This window comes from Protopterus annectens, chromosome 2.part2 (genome assembly GCF_019279795.1).
Source record: "Protopterus annectens isolate FY-2018-M chromosome 2.part2, PAN1.0, whole genome shotgun sequence".
Taxonomy (NCBI): Eukaryota; Metazoa; Chordata; order Ceratodontiformes; family Protopteridae; genus Protopterus; species Protopterus annectens.
The window spans coordinates 84,505,125-84,531,355 of NC_056730.1; the positions used below are offsets into that span (position 1 = coordinate 84,505,125).

The 26,231-nt window shown below is 35.1% G+C and overlaps 1 protein-coding gene across 10 annotated transcripts in view; it reads right to left on the bottom strand.

Annotated features, from left to right (window-relative positions):
• Positions 1-26,231, bottom strand: part of LOC122795548 (muscular LMNA interacting protein) — a 2,709,240-nt gene that overhangs the window by 2,507,005 nt on the left and 176,004 nt on the right. For 2 of the 10 annotated variants that reach the window (XM_044063766.1, XM_044063760.1), the window contains exon 2: positions 11,147-11,263. The exons of the other annotated variants lie outside the window; for them this stretch is intronic. In XM_044063766.1, coding sequence (XP_043919701.1) covers positions 11,147-11,185 — 39 coding nt within the window. In that variant the 5' untranslated portion in view covers positions 11,186-11,263. The remainder of the gene's footprint in view (positions 1-11,146; positions 11,264-26,231) is intronic. 10 annotated transcript variants of the gene reach the window in all.

The following is a 26,231-nucleotide window of genomic DNA, read 5'->3' on the forward strand; positions in this document are numbered from 1 at the left end:
TAAGAATGATTTAGATGGAGTGAACTTTGTGTTTTCAACTATTGATGTAGTAGATCTTTTTACAATCATTCCCCAGACTGATGGTATGGACCTTTTTGAGAATTTCCTACGTGGCTGTCCTTATTTGACAAAAGCAGAAGTTCAGTTTCCTACCAATTGTATGGAACTTGTTTTAACTAATATTTTTTTTTTGAGGGTGAGATTTATAAACAGGTTAGTGGTGTGGCTATGGGCGAGGCATGCACGCCACATTTTGCCCATATGGTTATGGTGGGTTGGGAAAGACAACATGTATTTAATTCCTGCTTTTTTGGCAATTGTAAGCTGTAACTTAGGTTACTGGATGATATTTTATATTGTGGGATGGGGGGCTTGATCAAATTTATGATATTTCTTATTTGAACAACACAACTCATTGTTTTATAGTTTACTTTTCAATATAACAAGGATCAAATTAATTACTTGGACACAACAATTTTCCTATTGGGTGATAATTTTGAGTCCAATATTTACAGGAAACTGACCTTTTCAAATTCCTATCTACATTACAGTAGATTTACCTGACCACACATAAAAAGAGTCTAATTAAAGGGCAATTTGTCAGACTGGCTAGGATGGTAATCTCTGGGGTACTATTTGAACAAGAAAAACTAATTTTATTCAATTTGTTCTAGGAAAAAGGCTACCCAAAAGGATTTATTGATCAGGGCTGACATGAAGTTTGTGCTAACTGGGGTAGTAAATGCAAACCTTTGTTGGGTCAAGGTTTGGTTCATAATCAGACTTATGGTGAGAGTTGTGACCCTGTGAAGGTTGACTACTTTAGCAGGGCTTTGATACTACAATATAGTGATTGTACCAATCAAATTAAATATATAATTTTGATGAAATGGTTCATTTTTAGGCATCATGAACAACTTTTTCCCATTGTAGTTGAACAGCTCCATTTTGTGTTTAAGGTGCCACCAAATTTAAAGAACCTTTTTGAGCAGAATAGATGTGACAACAACATCAATACATCAAAGAGCAGAATAAAATGCGGGGCATGTCGCCAGTGTTACTTGATCCATACCCACACCCCTTTAACACTGGTTAACGAGTTTAAAATGAAGGTTCAACTACAGTCAGGTAATTGCACTACACAAGGTGTAGTGTACATTGGTGATTGTGGCCAGTGTTCAGCATTCTATGTGGGGAAGACTGAAAGACTTCTTAGGAGAAGGATTTATGAACACTACTACAATATTTTAAAATGCAACAACAAGAATGTACTTTATAGACGTATTGTTAATTGTCTTACTATACAAAATTTAAGTTTGGCATTTTGGAAAAGGTTGCCATTAGCCTAGGGGTGGGCCTTTGGAATCTAGTCTATCCTACTGTGAACTTATGTGACAGTTTAAAGTTAATGCCACTAAGTATCCAGGACTAAATGATAGTACTAGCATTTTAGCTGTTGTCAGCAAAATTATAAACTCTAACGTATTATTTTAAATTTCACTTTTCATTACAATGTTTTTAATTATCAATCATTTTTTGTTATATAGGATCATAGTATCATAGGAGGTTACTAGGCTAATGGCCCCAGGGCCCTTACTAGCCTAGTCAAGTTCAACCCATGTTTACAAGGGTGTCTGGTTCAAGCAGACACTAAAATCAGCCCCTATTACCCCTGTCCAAGAGGGACACAGGTGGAACCCCTGGGATGAATTTCCGTTTACCCATCCATTCGTACAAATTGTGTTTAAACAGAGCCAGCTGGCTTAACTTTGCAATACACAGTTCTTTTAATTATTTTTTTGATAATTATTAGTAATATTTTTAAACATTTTTAAACATTTTTTTATAAGTTTTTCTAAACAAATAAACATTTATATTTTTAAAATATTCAGAACATGCACTTGTGGAAAGTTTGAGTTATTGTGTAGTCAATTAACTTGGTGCAACAATTGGTTCTCAGAAGATCAGATTGTATGTACTTTTATAATTAATATTAAGCTTTTACTAATGTCAACAGTTCTGATGAAGTCCATTTCTGGATGAAAGTGCTTAACAAAACTTTTGTACTAAACTTTTACAAATGTGTTCAGTCATTTTAAATAACGCTTTTATAATCCTTTGGATTGGGTTTGTTCTTATGACATTGCAGTCACGTTTTGGTATTTTCACCTACCCTGGTTCAAAGAGCTCACCTGGTAGTTCTTAATTGGTTTATTTTGGGTGCTTTCACCACATTTCCCGTTCATCTTTTGGAAATGAGTTGACGGACGAAGCCTTTGCATCATTGTCCCTATCCTTAACAGACTTATTTTATAAAGTTCCACCACTCAGTAACATTATCTCTCTCTTGGTTGCAATTTATTCCATTATAGTGCACCCCCACTACTTGATTTTTAATAATTAAAGTTCCCTTCTCTTCTTATAACTGACTAAAATTACCCACAGGTTTTCAGTCGCACTCCTAGGTCTTTTCATACCTTCAGTATGTCCTTCAGATGACTTTGCATTAAATCTATCCCTAACCTTATTATGTACACAACATAACCCTTTAATAACTATTAAATTAGCAATAGGCTAATAGGCTAACTTCTGCCATAAAAATATAAGCAGACACACAATCCTCTTCAACACTATAAGCCCTGACAATTACACTAGAGAAAAACAAGCAACATCCACTTCTGCAGGATGACAAAGCAAACACAAAATAGCTACAAACATTACCTGTAAAAACTAATGTAACATCTAGACTTACCTACTTTTCTTCTTATCCTAACTCTGCTCATCATCTATCATGCCCCTCTTAATAAGGCATTCAACTAGTATCCTAGTACCCCCAAACAAGCACTCAGTCTAAAATATAGCTAACCCTCAGGTATTCAGCTGTAGTACCACTGACCTATAAATTCTAAAATATCTGCTGTGAAAATATACATCCACCCAGCCTTGTGGCACAGAGAGATTAAGCCCTAACTGTGCTCCAGATGATTTATGACTAGCTGTATGGGTGTTGGAGTGCCTGGGAGATGGCAGTGAAAAGCCAATGGTGGGAGGGTGGGGCTGGGAGGCAGCGTAACTCACTGCACTGGTGATATCTGAGGGGAAGCAGGTGTATCACTGCCAGCAAGTATAGCCTAGTATACCTGTACTGAAGAGGTGTGCTGCTTGATCAGGAGACTGAGCATGTGTGGAAGTATAGAAGCACGCTCGAGGGTAGTGATTGTAGAGATTGTAAGCTGCCAAAAGGATGAGGCTGTAACAGTCCACAGGATCTGCAGACTGACCCACATCTTAACATCTGACTACTGCCTCCACCAGTGAATGCAGATGTATCCAAGCCTTATTGCAGAAATCTAAACACCTGCAAAAATACAAACACACACATCATTTCTAAAATGTAGGTTCTTTCCACCTAACCCAAGAGATTCCATGCAAAAAGTTATGTTGAGCAATCCTGATGCACCTTTCTGAAACAACCCTACTGTAATAAAAATATGCCATATAAATATCCACAGTTCATAGTAAAGTAACAAACCTGCATAGCCGGAAATTTCTGTCTACACCCCAGATTTAATTGCAATAACAGTCTGGTAGTTAATGTAGAGGATTAAGGTTACAAGCCATTAACAAGCTGTGTCCTGTGGTCCAGGATTTGAGTCCCTCAGTTTCCATTTGTCTGCTGTGGGTAATGAGCAACTCACTTAACCAGATAGTGCGTTGATGCAATTGAGAAAAACTGGACAAGGCTTCTCGGTGATCTCATAGCTTACACACTTAGTAACTAACTACCTGTGAAAAGAAACCTGGCTGAAATCATTCTCAAAATATGCACAAATACTGCTTCATGGCTATGACATAATCTGTCATGATTGTACTAGTAAAGGATTTAGTGGTCTAACATTATATATTCAAAAATGTTTTAACTTGCTATGTGGCTCACAGAAATATCAAACACTAATTAAACTGAAATCTTAGTAAGTGCACTTCTAGCACACAATATATGCATAGTGGTGCTGTATACACCTCCTAGTCTAGACCAGTCAGCCTCTGAAGACATATTATCCTGGATTAGTACAAGCACATATTCCTAGGTGACATTATTACTGATTAGCCTAAGAGTACCCATAAGGCTATTCACTCTCCACTATTGGTCTATATGGATTAGCAGAGCTAATACAAACAACTATAGAGACAGATAAAGTTGCCACTAAAACAAAATATTTTAGACTGGATACTAAGAACAGACTCCAGCAAAATTACCCCTGCAGGAAATATGTCATAACTTAGTCTATGCTATATGAAACATACCAAGACTCATGCAAACATCCATTATGATATGGTCAGAAATACAACCAAATTCAATAAGAAAAACTTCTTGCCTATTATTAAGTATACCAACTGAGAGGTATTAAAATGGTTCTTCTCCAAGCACTTGAGTCCCAAACACTCAAAACCCACCGTTTCAAAGTCAGAGACTGAAGAGACTTGTAGATTGAGAATGCTGCTGCTAATGCTCAAACTCAAATATGAGAAAGGAGTATAAGGGGGGCTAGGATTAGGGTGCAGGAGGGGCATTAGGATTAAGGATTGTGAAGGGAGTTTTATGGTTAGGAAGTCATAGGTAAATTTAGGTTTAGGGTGGGTGGTTGGAGTTATAAGATTACGGAAAAGGAAGGGAGTTTTAAGGATAAGGAGTGAGCATGGACTTTAGGGTTAGGCAGGGGAGATGGAGGTTTAGGGTTATGGACCAAGGAGTCAGGCTGGAAACTGGGTGGGAGTTTTAGGTTTAGAATTTAGCTTCTGGTATGGCTGTGTAATATATAGGACAGGGTGTTGGGAAGGCTATGCAGGAAGTTGCAATCAGGTGTTGGGAAGGATATACAGGAACATGAGATCAGGTGTTCAGAAAGCTATGCAGGAACATGAGATCAGGTGCCATGATGGCTATGCAGGAACATGAGATCAGGTGCCATGGTGGCTATGCAGGAACATGAGATCAGGTGCCACGATGGCTATGCAGGAACATGAGATCAAGTGCCATGATGGCTATGCAGGAACATGAGATAAGTGCCATGATGGCTATGCAGGAACATGAGATCAGGTGCGATGATGGCTATGCAGGAACATGAGATCAGGTGCCATGACGGCTATGCAGGAACATGAGATCAGGTGCCATGATGGCTATGCAGGAACATGAGATAAGTGCCATGACGGCTATGCAGGAACATGAGATAAGTGCCATGATGGCTATGCAGGAACGTGAGATAAGTGCCATGACGGCTATGCAGGAACATGAGATAAGGCTAATGGGTTTTCAAGCAGGAGCTACTGGCAGCAAGCAGGTGTGTTGTGAGCTACTGGCATGTCAGCACCTATAGCAGAACCATTAAAAACAGTGTCTTTAAATAAAATAGTAACCCTCTTCAACCATATCTTCCTGACTATATTAAACTCCCTGGCAACTCATCACAGAAAATAAATCAAATCAAAACCTGTGTCATTTATTTATTTATTTTACATTTGTTGACCGGGCTAGTCTAACTGGATACATGACCATTTTCAGTAGAGGCCCGGGGAGAAAAGCTCCAAAGAAAAAATCAAAATAGTTGTAACACTAATAAAGGTTACAATAATATAGGCAAAGTACACATTTGTATACATTGTTACAGTTCATTTAATATGACAATACAATTTAGGAGATCACATAAGAGAAATAATTCTGAAGAAGTAATCTTATAGATGATTACTTAATTTACAGTTCCTGATTTCTCTGATAATAAGGCAAGAAACTTAGTTAAAGAAAGGTAATAGGAGTAAAATTGTTAATAAAAATCAGGCAAAGGTTAGTCAGGGTTACAAAAAGGGCATAAGTAGTGTGTTTTAAGGTGAATTTTAAGTTTTTGTTTGAAAAGTGTTAAGGAGGATAGTGATGTAAGTTCACTAGGTAGAAGGTTCCAGTTTTTCCCAACTGTGTTTGAGAAGAGTGAGTCACCTGCCATGTTATTGGATTTACTTATGCAGACTAGTAGTTCATTTGAAGAGCGTAAGGTGTTAAGGTTTTTGTAGGGGGTGATCAGGCTCGATAGTATTGGAGTATTATGAGGATGGTAAAGGGTCTTATGGGCAATTGTAATTTGGTTAAAATTAAGCTGATTCTGAAGTTCAAGCCAACCTAGTTGTTTTAGATTCTGACAGTGGTGGGTTCTGAAGGGTTTGCCAGTGGCAAATCTGGCAATATTATTGTATGATTTAGCCAGCTTCTGAAGATTATTTTTAGACAGATTAGTATAAATAGGAGAGGCAAAGAGAAGTGTTGAGATTAGATGGGAGTGAGCAATAGTAAATCTAGCTAATGGAGTTAAGGAAGGGTTTGATCCTATAGAGGGAGCCCATTTTTTGTTGACTGTTTTTACTGTGTTGTTAATATGAGTATCAAAGTTGAGGTTGTTGTCAATTGTAACTCCTAAAAGTTTGGTTGTTAATTCAGGTGATATAAGTGTACCATTTTAGATGTGAATGAGAAATCTATTGGGGTGGACTTACGGGTAGGAGTAAAGAGAAGGAGCTTTGTTTTTTTTGGATTCAAGAGGAGGCAACATTGAAGAAACCATGTTTCTACTAAGTTAAACACTTTTTGAGTTATGGATTGCAGTTCAGATGAGGTGTTGGCTGAGCATATAATTGTAGAGTGGTCTGCATATTGTATACAAGTAGCATTAGGAATTGTTAAGTGAAGATTGTTGATGAAAATTGAGAATAGGAGAGGGCCTAAAATTGGGCCCTGAGGGACACCTAAGGTGACTGGTAAGTGGGAAGATTGGTTATTCTCCCAGAGCACAGCTTGCTGCCTATTAATGAGGTAGGAACTGAACTATTTTACAGCCTGTGCATCAAGAGAAAGAGATTTGAGAATAATTTTAAGTAGCTGGTGGTTTACCATGTCAAAAGCTTTGAAAAGATCAATAAAGAGTGCTGAAGAGAGGATGTTGTTATTTCTGTTATTGTTAATGGAGTTAGAGAAAGATAGGAGGGCAGTAGAGGTACTATGGAATGGCCTGAAGCCATGTTGGCACTCAGCTAGTATGCTGTTTTGAATTAGATGGTTGAGTAGTTGTTTATGAATGCATTTTTCCATTATTTTTGCTAAGGGGGATAGTAGTGCCATAGGATGATAATTAGAATGTTCATTAGAGTTCCCACCTTTGTGTAGGGGGGTAATGTAAGAGATTTTCCAGATTGCTGGAATTGTTCCCTCATTTATAGTTCTGTTTATGAGGATGGATATTGGATAGGCTGCAGCTGTAGCTGCTTTCTGCAGGTATTCTGCAAGTAGCTGGTCAGCTGATGGAGTACAAGGTTTTAGTTTTTGGATGGTATTGTAGATGAAGTGTGTTTGGATGGGTTGCAGTCGAAATGTAGGGAGAGAGCTAGTAATGGAGGTAGGTAGGCTTGAGCTGTCAGGTGATAGTTGGTTTGCTAGAAATTGTACAGCTTCTGTGAAGAATGTATTGAAGGCATTAGCAGTTTGCTTAGGGCTTTCATGGTTACTACCTAGTGGGGTTGGTGTACTAGTTTGACCTGGGTGTAGGAGTCTATTAATGCTTGCCCAAAATATTTGTGGATTATTATGGTGTGACGGCTGCATTTGAGAATAAAAGTTTTTTTTTTTATCTGAGAATATAACTTTTTTGTCTCATTTCTCATCTGTCTAAATGTTAGTTGATCTAAAGTATTTTTGGTAGTTCTCCACCTGGTCCAAGCTTTGTTTCTGAGTAAGATTTTCTGTCTGGTGTCTGTAGACAGCCAAGGGGCTGGTTTTGACCTAATTCTTATAGAAAAGTTTGGTGCATGCTGGTCTAGGATGGCTAAGAATTTAGTGTTAAAGTATTTAACTGCCTCTTCAACAGGGAGACTTTTTAAGGGAGACCAATCACACGCCCTAAGTTCATTATGGAATAGTTCAGGGTTAAAGTCTTTGTTGGACCGTATTGACCTATATGTGGCTATGAAGGGAATATCAATCTTTTGCCTGATTATAAAGGTTAATGGGTGGTCACTTATATCGTCTGGGAAGATTCCTACCTTATAAGTCTGGTGGTGTTTATTTATGAGAATCCAATCCAAGGTGCTTTCTTTTTGTTTGGTTTGTTAATTCTGGTTGGGGAGGTAATGATTTGTGAAAAGCCATGGAGGTTAATATGGGAAGTAGGATGTTCAGTACTGACACATTTCCAGTCAATATTGAAATCACCAAGGATTATAGTTTCTTGTGGGAAGGATGATGACAGGGAGCTGAGGATACCCTCGAGTATACTGGTATTATTACCAGGTGGTAAGTAGATACAGATAATGTATATGGATTTACTAGAATTGAGCTGAAATATGGAAATAAGGATTTCTGCATTATTCTCTAGAGGTGGTGTATAGTCTAAAGAGGTAACTTGTAGGCCATTTTTGAAAAGGATAGCTACTCCTTTTTGCGGTCTAATCTTATAATATTGTACCCATGTGGGATGATTTCAGTATCTTGGGTATAGGGTTTTAGCCATGTCTCTGTAAGGCATAGGACATCGAAAGAGTGCACATCTAAAAGTGCATGGAGGTGTGCAACTTTGTTATTAATGCTAAGTATATTGAGATGTGCAATACAGAGTGAGTTAGTACGTTTGGTAGGGGAGGATGGGCTGGAGGGACTGGGGTTATGAAGTTCAGTTGTTAAAGTACTGGTTGGGCCAGGATTAGGGTGAATGTCACCATCTTATAAGGAATGGCTTTTAAGTCTACACAAAGGATTATGTAGGTTACAGATTTGGTTTAGAGATTTCTTAGTTTTTAGATCATTGTACTTGATGTGGGTCAATCTGTGATATTTTGCTAGTAGGTAGCTAGGAATAGAACTTATGTTTATGTGATTTTGGGAGATAGAGTTAGTGTAGTTTGTTTGGGCGGGTGGTGGATTTGAAGATATTGTGGGTGTTCAAAGGAAGTTAAGAGGTAGGCTGAGGTTAGAAACGGTAAAAGCATGGCAATAAGTAACAGTTTAAAATGTGCTGTGAAAGTTGATGTAGTCAAAGTGGAAATTAGAATAAAGGAACTGTACGGGATGTAGGCGTGGCAAGTTGAGAGATAACAGTTTGGTACAGTTATCTAAAAAGAAGGGTTGTTTCATTGGATATGAGGTGATGTGGGTGTGGTTATATTGCCTAAAGTAGAGAGACCTTTAGATTGGATGAAATGGGGAAGAGGGAGTGGTTTAGAAGTATAAGTGCAGGACCACTGGGGGTGGGGTAGGGGAGAGGAGTGAGCCCACAGGGCGAATAGAGTGGGAAGAGACAAGAGAAGGAAGAAGCATCCAAAAGAACAATCAGTGAAATGCAGTGGATGTAAGGTAAGTAAAGTTGTGAGTGGGTATAGAGTTTAGGAAAAGTGGTGGGGTAGTAGGGGGATAAGTGGGTGCTAAAACTAGAAGTAAGAAAAAAAGTGGACAATAATTAACAGCCACTATTAAGACCTGGAGCTGTGAAATTGTTAGGCTATGAAGTCATAGGATAGGTGTGAGGAAGGTAGGACTAGGTAAAAGTATCACCTAGTCGACAAAAACGATATAACAGTAGTAGAGTTTGAGAGGGAGAAGACTGGTCTGGGATAGCGGTGAGAGAGGCTAGCAGTTAAAAGGAGGGTTATAGTATGACAGAGGAGCGGTTTGCTGGCTATAGGGTAGTAAGGAGATACGACTGCTGGCTTTCCTTGCTGTGGAGTGACCTTAGAGCCACCTAGAATTAATGCTTATAAATGTAAACATTACTGCCCGGTGTAGTAAAACAACATACTTTCTTGCTTTCTTTTAAAAATAGCGTTGAGGGATCAGAGGCAATATGAGGAAACAGCAGGTTTTAATGGTTCCTTAGTCGCCAGGCCAGAAGAATTCTATATCCAGGGACAGGATATGGCGGCTGTAGAGCTGGGTACTTTAGGAAAGGAAGAGAAAAAAACAGGTAGAGTAAAGAAAAAGAAACACTGTCTTTAGTAGGATACTAAAACAATTAAGAATATATAATCAACTACACAGTAATTATTGACACAAACTAGTGAAGTTACAGACTATTTCTTAGTAACTAGGTAGGTCAATGCTTGATTAAGATTTGTCTTAACAGCTTGAAATAACAGACCTGGTTTTAATAGCACTAGATAGTTTGACATTATATAATACATCCAGGTCAGACTGAGGCACTGTAACTTATCAATTAAATATATATTGAATCAGTAAAGCAAACACTTATTTTCAAGTAAAAGTATAGTAGCAAGGGAGACTGAAAATGCTGCCCCTATACCTTAAACAGAGTGAAAACAGCAGATATTAAGTCTAGGTAACATGAGGCACTTTATCTTAAGAATGAAGTTATTATTAAATCAAATACCAGTAATTTCTGCTTCAATGTTGCTAATATAGTAGCAAGGACAAGACCAGATTATGCTGCCCTAATCAAACAATTACAAAGAAAGCAGTGTATTGTTCTTACAGATGCCTCAAAATTATTGTAGAGCAGTACAATCAACAATTAAATGTAGACATGGACCATCGCAAAGAATACAAGCCAGGACACACGCATGACCATGATGTAAATCAAGCCACAAATGCCCTTAGGCTCTTAGTAACAATACCAGGGATACGTACAGTAGCTAGTCATCATTATTGTAAGGTATCAATCAAGATATAGGAAACCAGCTGTCGAAGAGAGTTAAGGCATTTAAGTAGGATTTCAAGGTAGCAAGCCCATTAATTGCGTGGGCCTTTTTTTTTTACTTTTTGGAAAAAGGAAACATGTAAGCAAGGATAGGCTAAGTGTTCACACAATTATGGATGCTACTAAGTTACACTAAATATATTTGTAGGCTGTAGCTAAGTTTTAGAAAACATTGGAATATAAAATAGATATCACCAGTGGTTTAAGCTTGGATAGATAGTATGTAAACTCTGTTACAGACTGCTTGGGATAATGTCACCCTGAAGATTGGAATTCAGTATAAATTCTGAAACATTATTTAAATAACATCTTTATTTTATCATAGTGTTTGTTGTTGAATTCCTTTGTACTTTTTAATATAAATAACTAACATAAACTGAATAAGGAGTAGTGATAACACATACTTGGAAAACTGCTGTTTTTGATGTTTTTGTTGGTTCCATATTCTGAATCCCTGTGATTGTTTTATGTTCACAAATATCAGCTGGTCTTCAGTCTGTATAACACTAGAAGCATGGCCACTGAAAATGTAAAAAGAATAGTTAAATTTGCTTGCATTTCATTAGGGACAGCTTGAATTGTTTCAGCAATATGCTAGGTTATCTGCTTCTTTATACATATAAGAAGACTATGAGATTTGGCATGTATTCCTTCTATATCTATCCAAAGCCAACAAATTAATTAACTATTGCAGACAAAGCCAGACAGGCATTTAAACTAATCTGCTTAAACAACTGTTCCCCCAGTGGTAAGCAGAATTAAAATAAAAGTATTTTGCTAACAATTTCACTCACAATCCCAGGGCTTAAATGCATTACAATGGCATCCATATGTACTATCAACTACTAAAGAAGTTTCTTTAAAACAGTCCATTGCAGTCTGATGCCCAGCCCTATTAACTATTCTAACATAATTTACAAACAACTTTACTTATTTATTTATTATTTATTTAAATTTGTTGACCGGGAGTGTCCGACTGGACGTAGGTGCATTTTCAGTGGAGGCCCGAGGAGAAAAGCTCCACAGTTAAAAACTCCACAGTTAAAACAAACCAACATTAGTTACATTGGATTACTACCTGTTTTAAATATGCCATTTAGTGTAGGTACCTGATAATGCCTTACTTGTCTTTTTTTCTCAATTCTGGTAATCTATAATAATAACCAACTTTTAATTTTACATGAAAAGTATTATGATTCAGACATGCATTGCTTGTAGATATGGCTATTTGTTGGTGCATCCTAACGTAGACACAATCTCAATGTCTGCATGCTATAATCATGCCTTATATTATTCTGCTCTTTGACAGACTACCTGACCATGTAATTTATTGTTAGATGTTGATTAGCTTCTTTGCAGTACTATACATCTTTTTTCTACCTTTGGTAAAAATCTACGGCTGAAAATGAACTCCTGTGACTCAGTATAAATGCCTATATGAAAATAAAAGAGAAGCAATGCATTCAATTTAAGTTTTAATAGCACTATACTATTGATGTGCTTAAAATGTTAAAGTTTGAATGCTGGTTCAACATGGTAATCCAGCAGTGGTTAGTTTACTCCTCAAATGACAGTTAAAATTCAGATATACAGACTATATGTTATAATATATGAATCATACAAACTTTTTTTTTGAACAGCATTCCTTTTTTTCCCTTAAGAGGTTGTCCTGTCAGACATAAAATTTGTGTTTTTTGTGGCAAGACAATGAGGGGGGTAGTAGTATAAATACCACCATGGGTCTCCCCTGCAAAGAGGCTATTAACCTAGTGGGACTAACCCAGACTATAAAGGATAAATAAATAAATAAAAATAAAGAATAAAAGTCATTAAATAATTCCAGACAATACCTTTACAAAGTTGCTTTCAAGCAATGCAAATTTTATTTATTTAACATTTGTTGACCAGAAATGTCTGACTAGAACTGAGCCTATTTTCAGCAGAGGCCCAGACACATGTCTTTGGAATGTTGGAGGAAACCAGAGCACCAAGAGGGAATGCAAGGAGGATATGCAGACCCCACACAGAAGACACCCCAGCCAAGAACCAAACCAGAGAACCTCTTACTGTAAGGCAACAATGTTATCTGCTGCACCACTGCACCATCCTACACCATTACAGCTCTTTTATACTGTCCACATTCTAAATGAGCACTATTAGTGTTACTGATTATTTTGGGTCTATGTTTGGCTACCGAATACTAGAAAACTCAAAACGCGAAACAACAAAAGTAAAAACTTAAAAAAAAAATACATAGAATGGCCATAGTCATCCAACATCGTACACGTAACCAACCAAGGTGGGGGGCTATGCCCCACAAACCCCCCTTACTATGTATACCAACTCCAAGATCACACTACAGTGGGGAATAGGGCAAATTTAAAAGGTTTTGCTTCACTTATCTTATGCATCACATACTTCCTAGTTGTTGACCAAATATGGCCATTCAATGTATTTTTTTTTGAAGTTGCCCAAAAAGTAAACTGAGGACAGTCCAGTGCCAACCTACAACAAGTGAAGTAACCAGGACCTGAATAAAGGCACTTGTGAAAAAACAGGCAAACCATAACCAGGCAGAATTGTCACTTTTATTCATATACATAAAAACACGTAAATACTTAACTAATTCTCCTTATTTTCATCCCAACAAGAATTCATCAGATGAGTGCTTAAACCTACTAACACAGTTTAAATACTTTTCCCCATAATACTTGATCAAGTATGCAAATTCCATTAATTATCATTAATTACTAAATTAAAACAAACTGAAATCATTCCAACTAACGTGAACCAAGAGAAATACGCCAATAAACAGCGAAGCTTTGATACACCCTTTTATTTAACACAAACAGCTTGAACGAAAAACCAAAAATGTGATAAAGCACTTTGATAACCCTGTGCAATTCAATTAAAACCAAAAAACAAATGTAAAATGCGATTAAGCGCTTTCATCCACTCAATCGTGGACTTCTTCAGAATCGCATACTAACATAGTATGAAACATTTTATAGACTTTTTGGCGCCAACTTTTGGTGAACATAAACAAGGAACTTTAAAGCAAAATATTTATGTTTTGGGTAAATATATAGGCATTATTAAAGGTATTAAAATAGATAATGCTTATCTGAACAAATGTATTACCATGAATGTTGTCCCTAAGGGACTAAGATTTTTTAAGAAACCTATGGGTATAGACTTAAATGATAGTAACTGTAAGGAATTTGAGGAATTGTTAAACAGATTTGGTATTGATTTTATGAAACTTTTGGTGAAAAAGAATGATGCGAAGTTATGCAAATATATAGAAATGGCAGAGTTATTGAATAAGAATATTATGGAAGATTTGGTTTTTGATCAATGGGAAAATTTGTATCATAAACAGTTTTTGGAAGCGGATAAAAAAGCAAACAATATTATGGAAAGAAAAGTTAAAAAATTAGAGAGGGATATAAGAGAATATAAGGAAGGGAATGTGTATGAGTGGAATACAGACTACCAATATAAAAGCTACAAATACCAGATGACATCCTATGATAGAAATAATATTAACAATAATAATTTTTATAGGGAATCCAATAACAATTATACTAAACAGGATTTTCAGTGGGGCAACGATCAGGATTTAAACGACAATCTGGAGAGAAATTGGAAATGGAAAGGGAATGGGTGAAGAGGGGCACAGAAGTACTGGAACAACCAGAACTGGGGACAACGAAGGAGGTAGGAAGTGAATTGGTTAAATGCACAAACTATAAGGTTAATGAACAGAATCATTCAAACTATGAGGGAGAAATAAACAACAAACAAGTTATGTGTCAGTTTAAAGGATTCATTATATTTAATTACACAGATTTGACAATCGGAAAGGAATACTTTTCACTTTTTTCTAAAGGCTTGAAATATGTGCCTTACAAGAACTTCAGGGTTGTTGACAGTGTTATAGACATCAAAAATATACTAGGAAATTAAATTTAGCTTTAAATTTTAAGGAAGAAATTAGAGAGAAAGAAAGTGGTGATTTAAAGAAAAATAGCACTTTCATACCACCCTCACATCCTCAAGTCTCCCTTTTTGAGAAACTGATAATAAGAGATATATATCAGTTAAAAAACACTATTAAGGGAGACAAAAAACATAGTAATTTGAATGAAGAGGAGATTTTATTACTACAAAAACTTATGAATGATAGGACAGTAAGAGTAATGAAGCCAGATAAGGGTGGGGGAATTGTACTATATGACAATAATGTATATGTCAACAAAATGTTTAATATCCTGGTAGATTCTGGGAATTATGATAATATTTCTTTAAATCAGATCAACATTGGATACAGACGTATCAACATGTATCGAGAAGATATGTTGATTGATGATAGAATTCATATGGATCTATACAATTTTTTGAAAGTGGATCACTCAGTAATGGCAACTATAGTAGGAGTGCCAAAAGTACACAAAAATGTACTTGACCCACCCTTCAAGCCTATCATATCAGGCAGTCGATCCAAGACATTCCCTATGGGACAAGTTATTGATAAATGGTTAAAACACATATATGTCAGAGTCCCCCATTTAATTAAGGATTCTTGGATGTTTTTGGGATTATTGACAAATGACATTTGGAAGAAGGATATAATTTATTTGACTATTGATGTAGTAGATTTATTTTCTTGTATCCCAAAGGAACAGGGATTACAAAGTTTTAGTAATAGTATATATGAGTATTCCACATTGGATTGGGAGAAAACTAAGGTAATCATGGAATTGATGAGCATTATTCTGGACCATAATTACATTTATTACGAAGGTGAATTTTACAGGCAGACTAGAGGAGTAGCCATGGGGGCAGCTTGCGCTCCTATTTTTTCTAACTTAGTCCTTTTGGATTGGGGAAAGGAAAGTGTATTTAAAAGCCAATACTATAAATACATCAAATTATATACAAGGTTTTTAGATGATATATTTATATTATGGGATGGAGAAGAAAAAATATTGGATGAATTTGTAGAATATTTGAATAAAAGCAGTTCGTTCCTAACGTTTACATACAATCAAAGCAGAAAAGGAGCTTCATACCTAGATACCTATGTTTCAAGTACTAATGAAGGTTTTTCCTCTCGCATATACAGAAAAAACACATTTTCTAATAATTATTTGGAATACACGAGTTATCACCCCTTGAAAATGAAGAAAAACATCTTCAAAGGGCAATGCATTCGTGCAGCACGAATGACTTCAAAGCACGAAGAAATGATAAAGGAAATAGAATTCATTAGTAAATTATTCCTAGACAGAGGGTATCCTAAATATCTCATTACAGAAGTTAAAACGTATGTGATTGAACAATGGGGGAATAAATACTTCCCTGTCTTAGGACGTGAGAATATGAACAATACAGTGGCACAAAATGATGATAAAGGTTATAAAAGAGCATGTATTATATATTATACCCCTCAGGCAGACTATATTAAAGAAATGGTGAAAAAATATTGGAATGTATCATTTTATGATACTGATGTAATGGAAACATTGTGAGAGACACCCATTTTTGTATATAAAATGGGAATGAATTTGAAGGCCCTTCTGGAAAAAAATACAGGACAGAATAGGAACAAAGGTTACAAACAAGGAACTAGAAAATGTGGAAACTGTCAGTATTGCAAAACCATTAATGAAGAAGATAATTTGGTATTAGATAATATAAATAATACAAGAGTTACATTTGTAAATGGTAATTCCAATACTATGAATATTGTATATCCAGCCACATGCCAACTATGCAGTTGTTTCTATATAGGTAAAACAGAAAGGAAATTCAGAAGGCGAATTTATGAACACCTATATGCAGTTAAAAAGAAAGATAGTAGAAATGCTTTAAGCCGACACATCCAAGAGACTGATAACAAACATCATTTCAAGTTTTCTATTTTAGAAAGGGTAAACTACAATATCAGGGGAGGAAATCTAAAGGTATATATAGCGGCTAGAGAGGCTAAATGGCAAATATTAACTGATGCTTCCACAAAACCAGGATTAAATGAATATATTTCATTAAGACCATTCCTAGCATAAATTATTTTATTTATGTGTGTTATGATATATTGTGTTATTGAATTGATCTACAGTCCCACTTTGCCATAAATGCATTTAATTGTATTTTTATATATATCATATATAAATATTTTTTAAGTTACAGCAATTAAATACCATTCACCATACTAAACATATTTTAATATTTACTATATTTATTATATTTATTACAAATCAATTATCAATGTTTTTTATTTAATAATAACAATATGGTTAGATCTATTTTCTACAATTGTATTTTTATATTACATTTTATCCACATCTTAGACAAGATTTGAAACATTATAGAAACTACAATTTACACTATTTAATAGAGCACATATGTTTTATTTATTTAGGGCATTTATTCATACATATGCATTTTTTAACTTGCACTTATTGGTTTAATAGTTTCGGCATATGTAATTGTTTATTTTGTTTTTATGCTTTTATCATATGTTTTAATTATACGCTTTTATCACATGCCTTTACATGCTTTTTTAAAAAAAAGTACGAGTGTAATTAGATATTTAGCTCATTACTTTGGTCTATGCATGTGGAAAGGCAATCATACACAATAGGTTTCAATCATACTACAATATATATACTGTATTCGTAAGTTTCAATTTACAATTTAAACATTACTAGTATATCATTTTATACAGCATCCAAAATAGGAGGTTTTATACTGTAAAAAGTTAATTTTATGTTAATACTGGCATTGTATGTTGGAACATACTGTACATTGGTCTTTACCTGAAATATGAACTGAATGACAGTCAAGAGATGTATTGAAAAAATAAAATGAATATCACTTTAAATCTTTGTCAAAAAGTTGGCACCAAAAAGTCTATAAAATGTTTCATGCTATGTTAGTATGCGATTCTGAAGAAGTCCACGATTGAGTGGATGAAAGTGCTTAATCGCATTTTACATTTGTTTTGTGGTTTTAATTGAATTGCACAGGGTTATTGGAGTGCTTTATCATGTTTTTGGTTTTTCGTTCAAGCTGTTTGTGTTAAATAAAAGGGTGTATCAAAGCTTCGCTGGTTATTGGCATATTTCTCTTGGTTCACGTTAGTTGGATTGGTTTGCAGCATTTACGTTACAAACTGAAATCATACATATCACCTAAACCACTACAATTACTTATGAGCAAATGTAAAAAATCTTATAAATAACTGTTAAATATGTTAAATATGTAAAAACATTATTAAAAACTTTATATAACATTCTAAAATGTTAAGTGCACTTAAAAAGTGTAAGGGGAGAGGTCAGCCTAATGGTCTAGGTGTTCACTCCACAGGAGGCAAGTAGCCAGTCTCAAAATGGCTCACAAAAGCAGCCAGCCCAGCACCAGTCCATAAACCAAACCCACCAGCTAGTGTCCCAAAGTCATAACAAAAGTTTTTATATTAATTTACACTGTTAAAACACTAAGTATACAAAAATATGTGAACTTTACAGAAGATGGTTCATTGCAACCTAGCTACCCTCAAGTTTAAAACTGGGGCTACAGAAACTTTATCATTCAAGCCAGGTTCTCTATTAGCTTCCAAAATCAGTTGCCAATATACTTGTTTCTATTCAATCTTTGTTTCTCATGGCCCACCTCTAGGGTTTACGGGCACGTCTTCTAGTACAAAAAATGTAAACTTAGATAATCTACAACTAATGGTATGTTTGAATAAGGAATTTTTCTCATCCTTAAACCTAATAGCATAAGTATGTTCATATATTCTCCTTTTTAGCCTGTGCTCAGTCTTCCCTATATAAAATGCCTCACATTCATCACATAGGTCGACATCATATGATCGAACTTTTGAAAGCTCGCAAGTTTCAATGGAGATCGCCATAGGGAATATTTCCCTTTACTTCAATATAGTGCGATCTTGGAGTTGGTATATTTAAGTAGTGGGGGTGTGGGTGTGCAGGCTGGCTTGCCCCCCTGCCCAGAGCATTCAGGTAAGTTTTTTTTTTAATTTTTATTATTTGTTCGAAGTTTTAAAACGTTGCTGATATGGTGTCGATCATATGAGAGTCGAAGTTTTAAACCTTCAAGCATATAACATAGACCCATATATATTACTCCAGCACTATTACAGTTGTTATATTTCTTGCCCCTAATGTGAGTATCCCTGTATTTAATATAAATACACTCCATGTTTTGAATATAGGGGCATTTTTTGAAGTTGCTGTTGTTCGATAGTTGTCCCTTTCCCTGTTTTACATTGGTTATTTTGTGGTTCTAGTTTTTTAGTATTCGGTAGCCGAACATGGACTCATTTTTATTTGGAAGCTATGATTGTGTGTCTCATTTTATATAACACCTTTGCCTTTGGCATATACAATTGGTGAAAATAAGCCGTAGGACCCACTTAACCTTAGCAGTTAACAAAACAAAAAAAAATGTAAGCATTATATTTTGCATTAGCTTTGTGCACATCTTTAAACTGAATTATCAAAAGGGGTCTTTCCTTTTTCCAAATGAGTTGAATCTTAGAGTAGAAATATATAATTATAAGTATAGAAGGACAATTCCCAACAATGTAGTGGCTGCAAGCACATATATGTGTGTGTATGTATAGATATACAGCACTTAACATCGAAAAGTACTTCCGTGTATGTGTGCTTGTTTCGTAGATCAGACTACAGTGTGGGTAAGGGAAAATTCCCTTTTCCCCACTGTAGTGCGATCTTGGAGTGAGAATATTAAAGTAGGGGTGTGTGAAGAGCACAGTGGGGCGAAGCCCCCCTGCAGAAACGTAGATTTTTTTTTTGAACTACACATACATGGAAGCACTTTTCAATGTTAAGCGCTTTCGTGTATGTGTGTTCGATATTTTGTGATTCGGACACATGCTAGTCGAGCATGTGTCTTAGACCCATATATATATATATATATATATATATATATATATATATATATATATATATATGTATATATATACGTCTGTGTATATGATACAGAGCTATCCATTATTTCTAGCAAGTTCTATTACTATTAAAATTCTAGCTGCTAAGGATGTCTATGATTAAGTTAGCTTTCAGCTAAGCACTCACCTTTTTCAACATTTCTTCAACAAGTGCATCTGTTCTGATAAAAACAAGTAAAGTGTCTTATGCTTTTGAAACTCCATATTTTAACCTTTTGTATTATGAGGACTGGTATTTTATTTTTTACTAAGCTGATTATCTGTGAATCTGTCTTGTATAGGAAATGTCTTGTATTCAGTGCTGATAGCTTAGTTGATTGCAATGCACAAAGAATTGTGACACTCCAGAATTGGAGAAAAAATGGGCATGTTAAGCACCTTTCTTATGTCTTGTGCCAGTGTATTAACAGTGGTCAGCAAATACCACAAAAATGTTGGGATACTGTTAAATTCTGCACTCAAGCTTTTTTTTTCTTTTCAGGTAGAAATAGTTGCTTTCTATTTTGTTTAGGGTGAGTTATCTCCCTTTGAGCTTTGCTAGAGGGAATTCACATCATGGTTGATTTGTGACAAATAAATGGGATATAATGAGTTCAGCTGAGTTGTTGATAGACATGAATGTTGAAAAGTTGATGAAGAAGTCTTTATTAGAAGTTTTGGGTGTGAAGTAGACAATCTTTTATTTTATTGATGGGAATGCTAAGATGGATGTTTTCTGAATATCTGACAGCTTCCAACTGAATATCTCTCTCTCTTGTATCTTGTTTTGCTCTGGTGTCTCCTGTTGGTAAAGTGTTAACTGTAAGTGAGAACCATTCATTCTTCATAATGTTTGGACTGACATGATACAGATGTGTGTATATGCTCAGGGACTTAAGATGGTAGTCCAAATAATGTTTTATTGCTGCAGTGCTTGACTTTGAAGATTTTTAAACTCAGTTGTATTTAGGCTGCAGAAGAAAAATACCCCAAACTGCCATGACTGAAGAATAATAAATATATTTATTAGTAGAGATGGTGAGCGTTTTCACGGTTGCTAGTTTTGATTGGTTTGTTTTTATTTTAAATATGTGTTTTTAGGTTTATATATGGTCTGAAGAAGTGGCATTGGATTCTCACGGAAGCGTTCACCATCTCTACTAATAAATACATTTATTATTCCTCAGTCGTCATGGCAGCATGGAGTATTTTTTTTTCCTCAAGCCTTGAAATTGTTTTACTCCATGCTCTTAGTTAGCAGTCCCTGTTTTTTGTTTTTAGCTTTATGTAGACTCCCTTGACACTGATTTTAAGGTGTGCACTTGAAAGTGGTTGTGACATTAGCTGAAAATTGTGTTGTTTTAGAGATGCATGATCCACTCAACCACTGTTTATCTTTAGATTCCACCCTGACTGCTAACAGCTGTTAATGAACAAAGTTAGAAAAAAAATGTTATAACTGCTTCTCATTAACATCCGAAGGCCTGAAAAATGATTGCCTTAGACCACAATACACATACACTTCATCGATTTGATAGTACTCATGACAATAGTTTTTAAATCTTTGTTGGACACTATAAAATATCTACTGAATTTAAAGAACATATAAATCTTTGGTCAACAGAACAGATGGTTGTCAGGTGTTTGATATTGACACTCCCTGAGATAGGGGCATATGCCCTTACCCTGTGGATTGTGCAGTCTCAAAGTATGTGTACCTATATAACTAGCAGGGGGTTTAACCGCCCCCCCCCCATGTTGAAGGTGCAAGGGGGCTTGCTCACCTGTAAAATTATGTTTATAATTTTTCTGTTCCAATGTTGATCATTGGAGCGTACTCAGTAGTACACTGACATTTTGCTGTTGATGTTCAGAACATTGATATCCCAGCAATTCAGCATAAAATATACATCTATATCTCAATTACAATAATTGGTTAATACTGCATTTTACATATTGTAACTGTAAGAATAAGGTTGTTGCTTTGTTGGTCAAGAGTTCAGGTGATCAAATGGCAAAAAAGCCAGCAGAGTTTATCAAAAATCATTTTATTGCACACTACCAGATTTTTTTTTTCTGTATGAGATCTTGGAGCAGAGGGGAGTAAGGAATTTGCCTTTCATTTACATGTTTGAGGTCAGACAGATTTTAATTAAAATAATACGTGTTGTGTCTTTCGACTTTTTCCCGGTTAGGGGTCGCCACAACAGAACTCCGGTCCGCTAATGATTGGCAGTAAATTTTTACATGCCGAGTTGCCGGCCCTGATGCACAACCTTCAACAAAGGTATGCCCATTCACGCATGTCTCCCACACAGAAGACGCTCTAGCTGAGAATGAAACAGGACAACATCTTATGGTGAGGCGACAATGCTACCACAGCACCACCACTATTACCAAGAATATTGTACATAATTCAAATGACATATTCATTCACAAATATAAATTACATACTTATACTAGGAAAATAGTTCTGAATTTTTAAAAAAAAAATATCTCCAATATATTTTACTAAAGTCGAGCCTCTGAAAATTTTCTTGGATGTAAAATGTATAATTAACCAAGGCCCTGTTGTAAAGAAAATGACAAACTTTTGAAAACATAACTTAGAACATTGGTTATTTGTTTGAAATGAATGGCAATTCTTTTGGAAGATGAAGTTATACACAAATATGACCAAGATTTACAGAACTGGTTAACAATTCAATATATTAAATAATTTATATCTACCACATTACAGAAAAGGACAGAAGTAGAAAGCAAAAACTACTTATAACTGTTAAACATTAAAGCCAATATTAACTAAAAAAGAAGATCTAACAATCTTATCAGAATTATATAAAATAGTGATCTAACATAAATCTGATAAAACAAAATCTTCTGAGATTTTTTAATCAAAATAACTAGCCAAACGGTAATGACATTGATAAATAATTTATTTTAATGTCTGTTAAAAAGATTACACCTTCTATGTTCTGAAAAACATAAACTTTTCTTCATGGTGCATTCCTTAACTCACACAGTCAGAAAGCTAAGTAGCAATGACAATAATTGTTGGAAATGAAGTATGACAGTTAAAACTTACTGGCAACATATTTTTCGATTGTCATATATTGACAATTTTTGAATAAATTTCCAACATTTAGCCAAGCATTATGGACATATCATTTCAAATTAACCTAGCATTTAATCTTGTTTAATGCTCCAATCCCCTCTTGCATTATTAAAAACCAAACATTCTCTCATTTGGCATTTGCTTGCAATTACAAAGAAAATAGGCATCAACAACTGGAAAAAGACCTTTTCACTTTAATTTTATGTATAAAGTGACCACAGCAGGCACAATATATCTATCTATCTAGATAGATAGATAGCTAGATATGCATGTTTTCTCATAGTATAATCAAATGCTCATATCAGTGAAACTCACACTGTTGAGCCAAATATTTTGAGCAAAGTAAGATAAAAAAGAATGGGTCATACATTGTGCAGCATCATGGCAAAACAGGTATTGGAGTATTACTCCTTTCCTCATTGTTGGAGTTTGAATATATAATTATCAAGGGTGTGGGGGGCACATAGGCACTTGCCCCTATGCAAAAAGCAGTTGTTTTGTGTCTGTTTTTGTGTTTTGATATTTTGATTGTTCTACTTTATTGACTTAATATTGTGAATTTAATTCATATCAGCATTCAAGTAGATTACAGGGTAGTTGTGCCTGATACCTTCACATTATGAACTAAACATTAATATATGAATTATAAATGTTGGTTTCAACTCTATTGTTGAAGAAGTACAGTAAATTGTCTCTGTGTTAATGTAAAAGAAAGCATTATAACTATACTAATGGTATAGATGAATTTTAATGATAAATGCAGATGTATATAGTGCAGTAAGTTTAATTTTAGTAGAGCTTTGTTTCTAGACTAACGTGATCAACTACTTAATAGTAATAACATAATTCTTAAAACATGATTAATAATTTGTTCAATGTTGTTAAATTTATAAATTTGTTCTAATCAAAAATCTTTCAATAAAAATCTTTTTAATTACAAAAAAAATAATTCTATCAGACTCCACTGCCTTGTGCAGTTTTTTTTTTTCTGAGTACATTCAGGTCTTGTTATTTTGTGAATGGGCAAGGATCAGCCACCGACTAATACATTTCCTTTCTTTAAAGCTTGGATTTGGTGGCTCATTGTGTGCTTACTTCATGGATGCTGATTAGATGCATTCATTTAGTTGGCTTGATTTTCACTGTCCCGTCAATAGACATTCTTTTCTGCTTAGCTTTACTGTTTATTCATTTGCCTCCATTTCTTCCTTATGTTTCTGTAAAAGATGTTATATACCTTCTTGAAATTGTCATCTCTAAAGCTCCAGACTTTGCTCTTCTATCATTTCTGTTTATTTAGGATTATGCCCTGCCTCTTCCTTTAGAATATTATTGTTTATTAAATGTTATATTTTTTTCTATAACTTTGCAATATTTTTAGAAAAACAGCATTTTTGTTGCTGTTTGCTATTCACAGATTTCCATAATACATTAGCTTTTTGCTTCTGAAAATAAAAGCTTGAAGCACATTATTAATCTAACCTAATACCATTGTAACTATTTGGTCACGCCAGTTAAGACTGATTAGTTAGTTAGTTTAGTTAGTTTGTTAGTTACTTGAATATGTTATCTCATGGACATATTTTAGCTCTACACATATGTGATGGGTGTCACAGAAATGAACAGCAGAGCAGAAATAGAGAAATAACATAATCTTAACTGTAAAGAATGCATGTAGCAAGAAAAATGTGTCAAAATAATGCACGGATTTGACAGACCAAACATTTTTATATACTTCACAGGAGAGTATGGCATTCTGAGTTTATTAAGATGATGCACATCCTGTTTAATTGTCATTCAATTATTCAACATCTAGAACTTTTGGAGGTTGACACACAAAACAGCATGTGACTGAGTGGCTTTATGAACAAAACTTCAACAATTTTTTTTGCAGGTCGGCAAGCCTGCTTGCACCCTACAACATGGAGGCAAGTCCTCACAAACCCAAATTATATATGTGTACAACTCTGCAGTGAACATAGTGCACCAAGCAACTGAGTTTCAAGTATTCTCTCTCTCTCTTCATGCACAACAAGGGTAACCTTTGGCAAATACTCAGAAGAGCATATTGTTTGCCCCTCTAATCTCAAGTCCTAGGTTATGTGTGTTAAATGCTACTACCTCAAATATAACATTGAAATGTGTTGTAAAATATTACTTGCCTCAACAAATTTGTAATTTTTAATTATTTTCATTGTTTTGTGTTGCTTGTTAGTAGAACTGTAGCTAGATCAGCTGGTGCCCTATGGAGTTTCCCAAAAGGGTACCACTTCAACTCACAGCAGAGGATCAAATAATGAAAAATGGTCTTCTCAAAGTCAAATACCAAACAAAATTCCTCTGAAACTGTAGCAAGCTGTTTAAGCTGCTTGCTACACAAGTAACAAGTGGTTTGCTTACTGCAGATAAATCTCTAATCATGTAATGCTTCGGTGCTTTTGCTATGACCGTAAATGCAGTATCAGCATTTGGTACTGCACTCCCACACCATCAACTCATGTCAACTAACAGTTTGCACATTGAGCAGCTACTTCCCTTCTTTCTGACTTAGTTATGGCTCTTGTTCCTAGTGTGTAAAAGAAAATCATTGTCTGCATACTTAGAGCCAGAAAGAAAGTGGGATAAAATTTGAACTACCGTGATGGCTCCCTGAAAGATGACCAGTCTTGGCTGGATCTCATCCAACAGGTAATAGATGAGTTTATACAGTAAGAGAAAGACTGATAGTTAACAACAAAATCCACAAACAAAAAACTGTTTAACCTTTTCTTAAGTGTAACTATTATTTTATTATGCTATTTTTTACTGCATACTGATCATATATCCAATCTTGTTATAATTTGAACCATCTCTTCTGGAGTCACACTATGTTGTGTTTGTATTACATATACCTCCAGGGCAATCACTAAAATGAGTCATTTGCAATTAGCTTAATATCCTATTTACCAAAAATGTAATAAATAAAAAAAATAATTAATTAAACGATGGGCACCCCCACTGAAATGCAGTATTCCTCACTAGTACAGATATTATAATTAATCATAACAGACTTGCCTAAAAATACTTTTAGAACTAGCCAATGTTTTACCTGTTCATGGCCATTATGTAATGCTTATAAATAAAAATGTGGTGGGTAGATGAGTTAGACACTTTGGGTATATCCAGAAAGATCACCTCAGTAGGAAACCTTGCTGTCAAAACCTTAAAGGCAACATCATAAAACTAATGTAAGTGAGCCACACTTATATTTATACCTCTAGCCTTTTATAAACCACAATAATTTATTTCAGATTGTCTTTCAGAAAGTCGAGAATGTAGTGTTCCATTAATTTGAGAAGTTTCTGAAAAAACTAATCTGTCTGCAGTTCTCAACTGAGTCTAGCTGCAACCT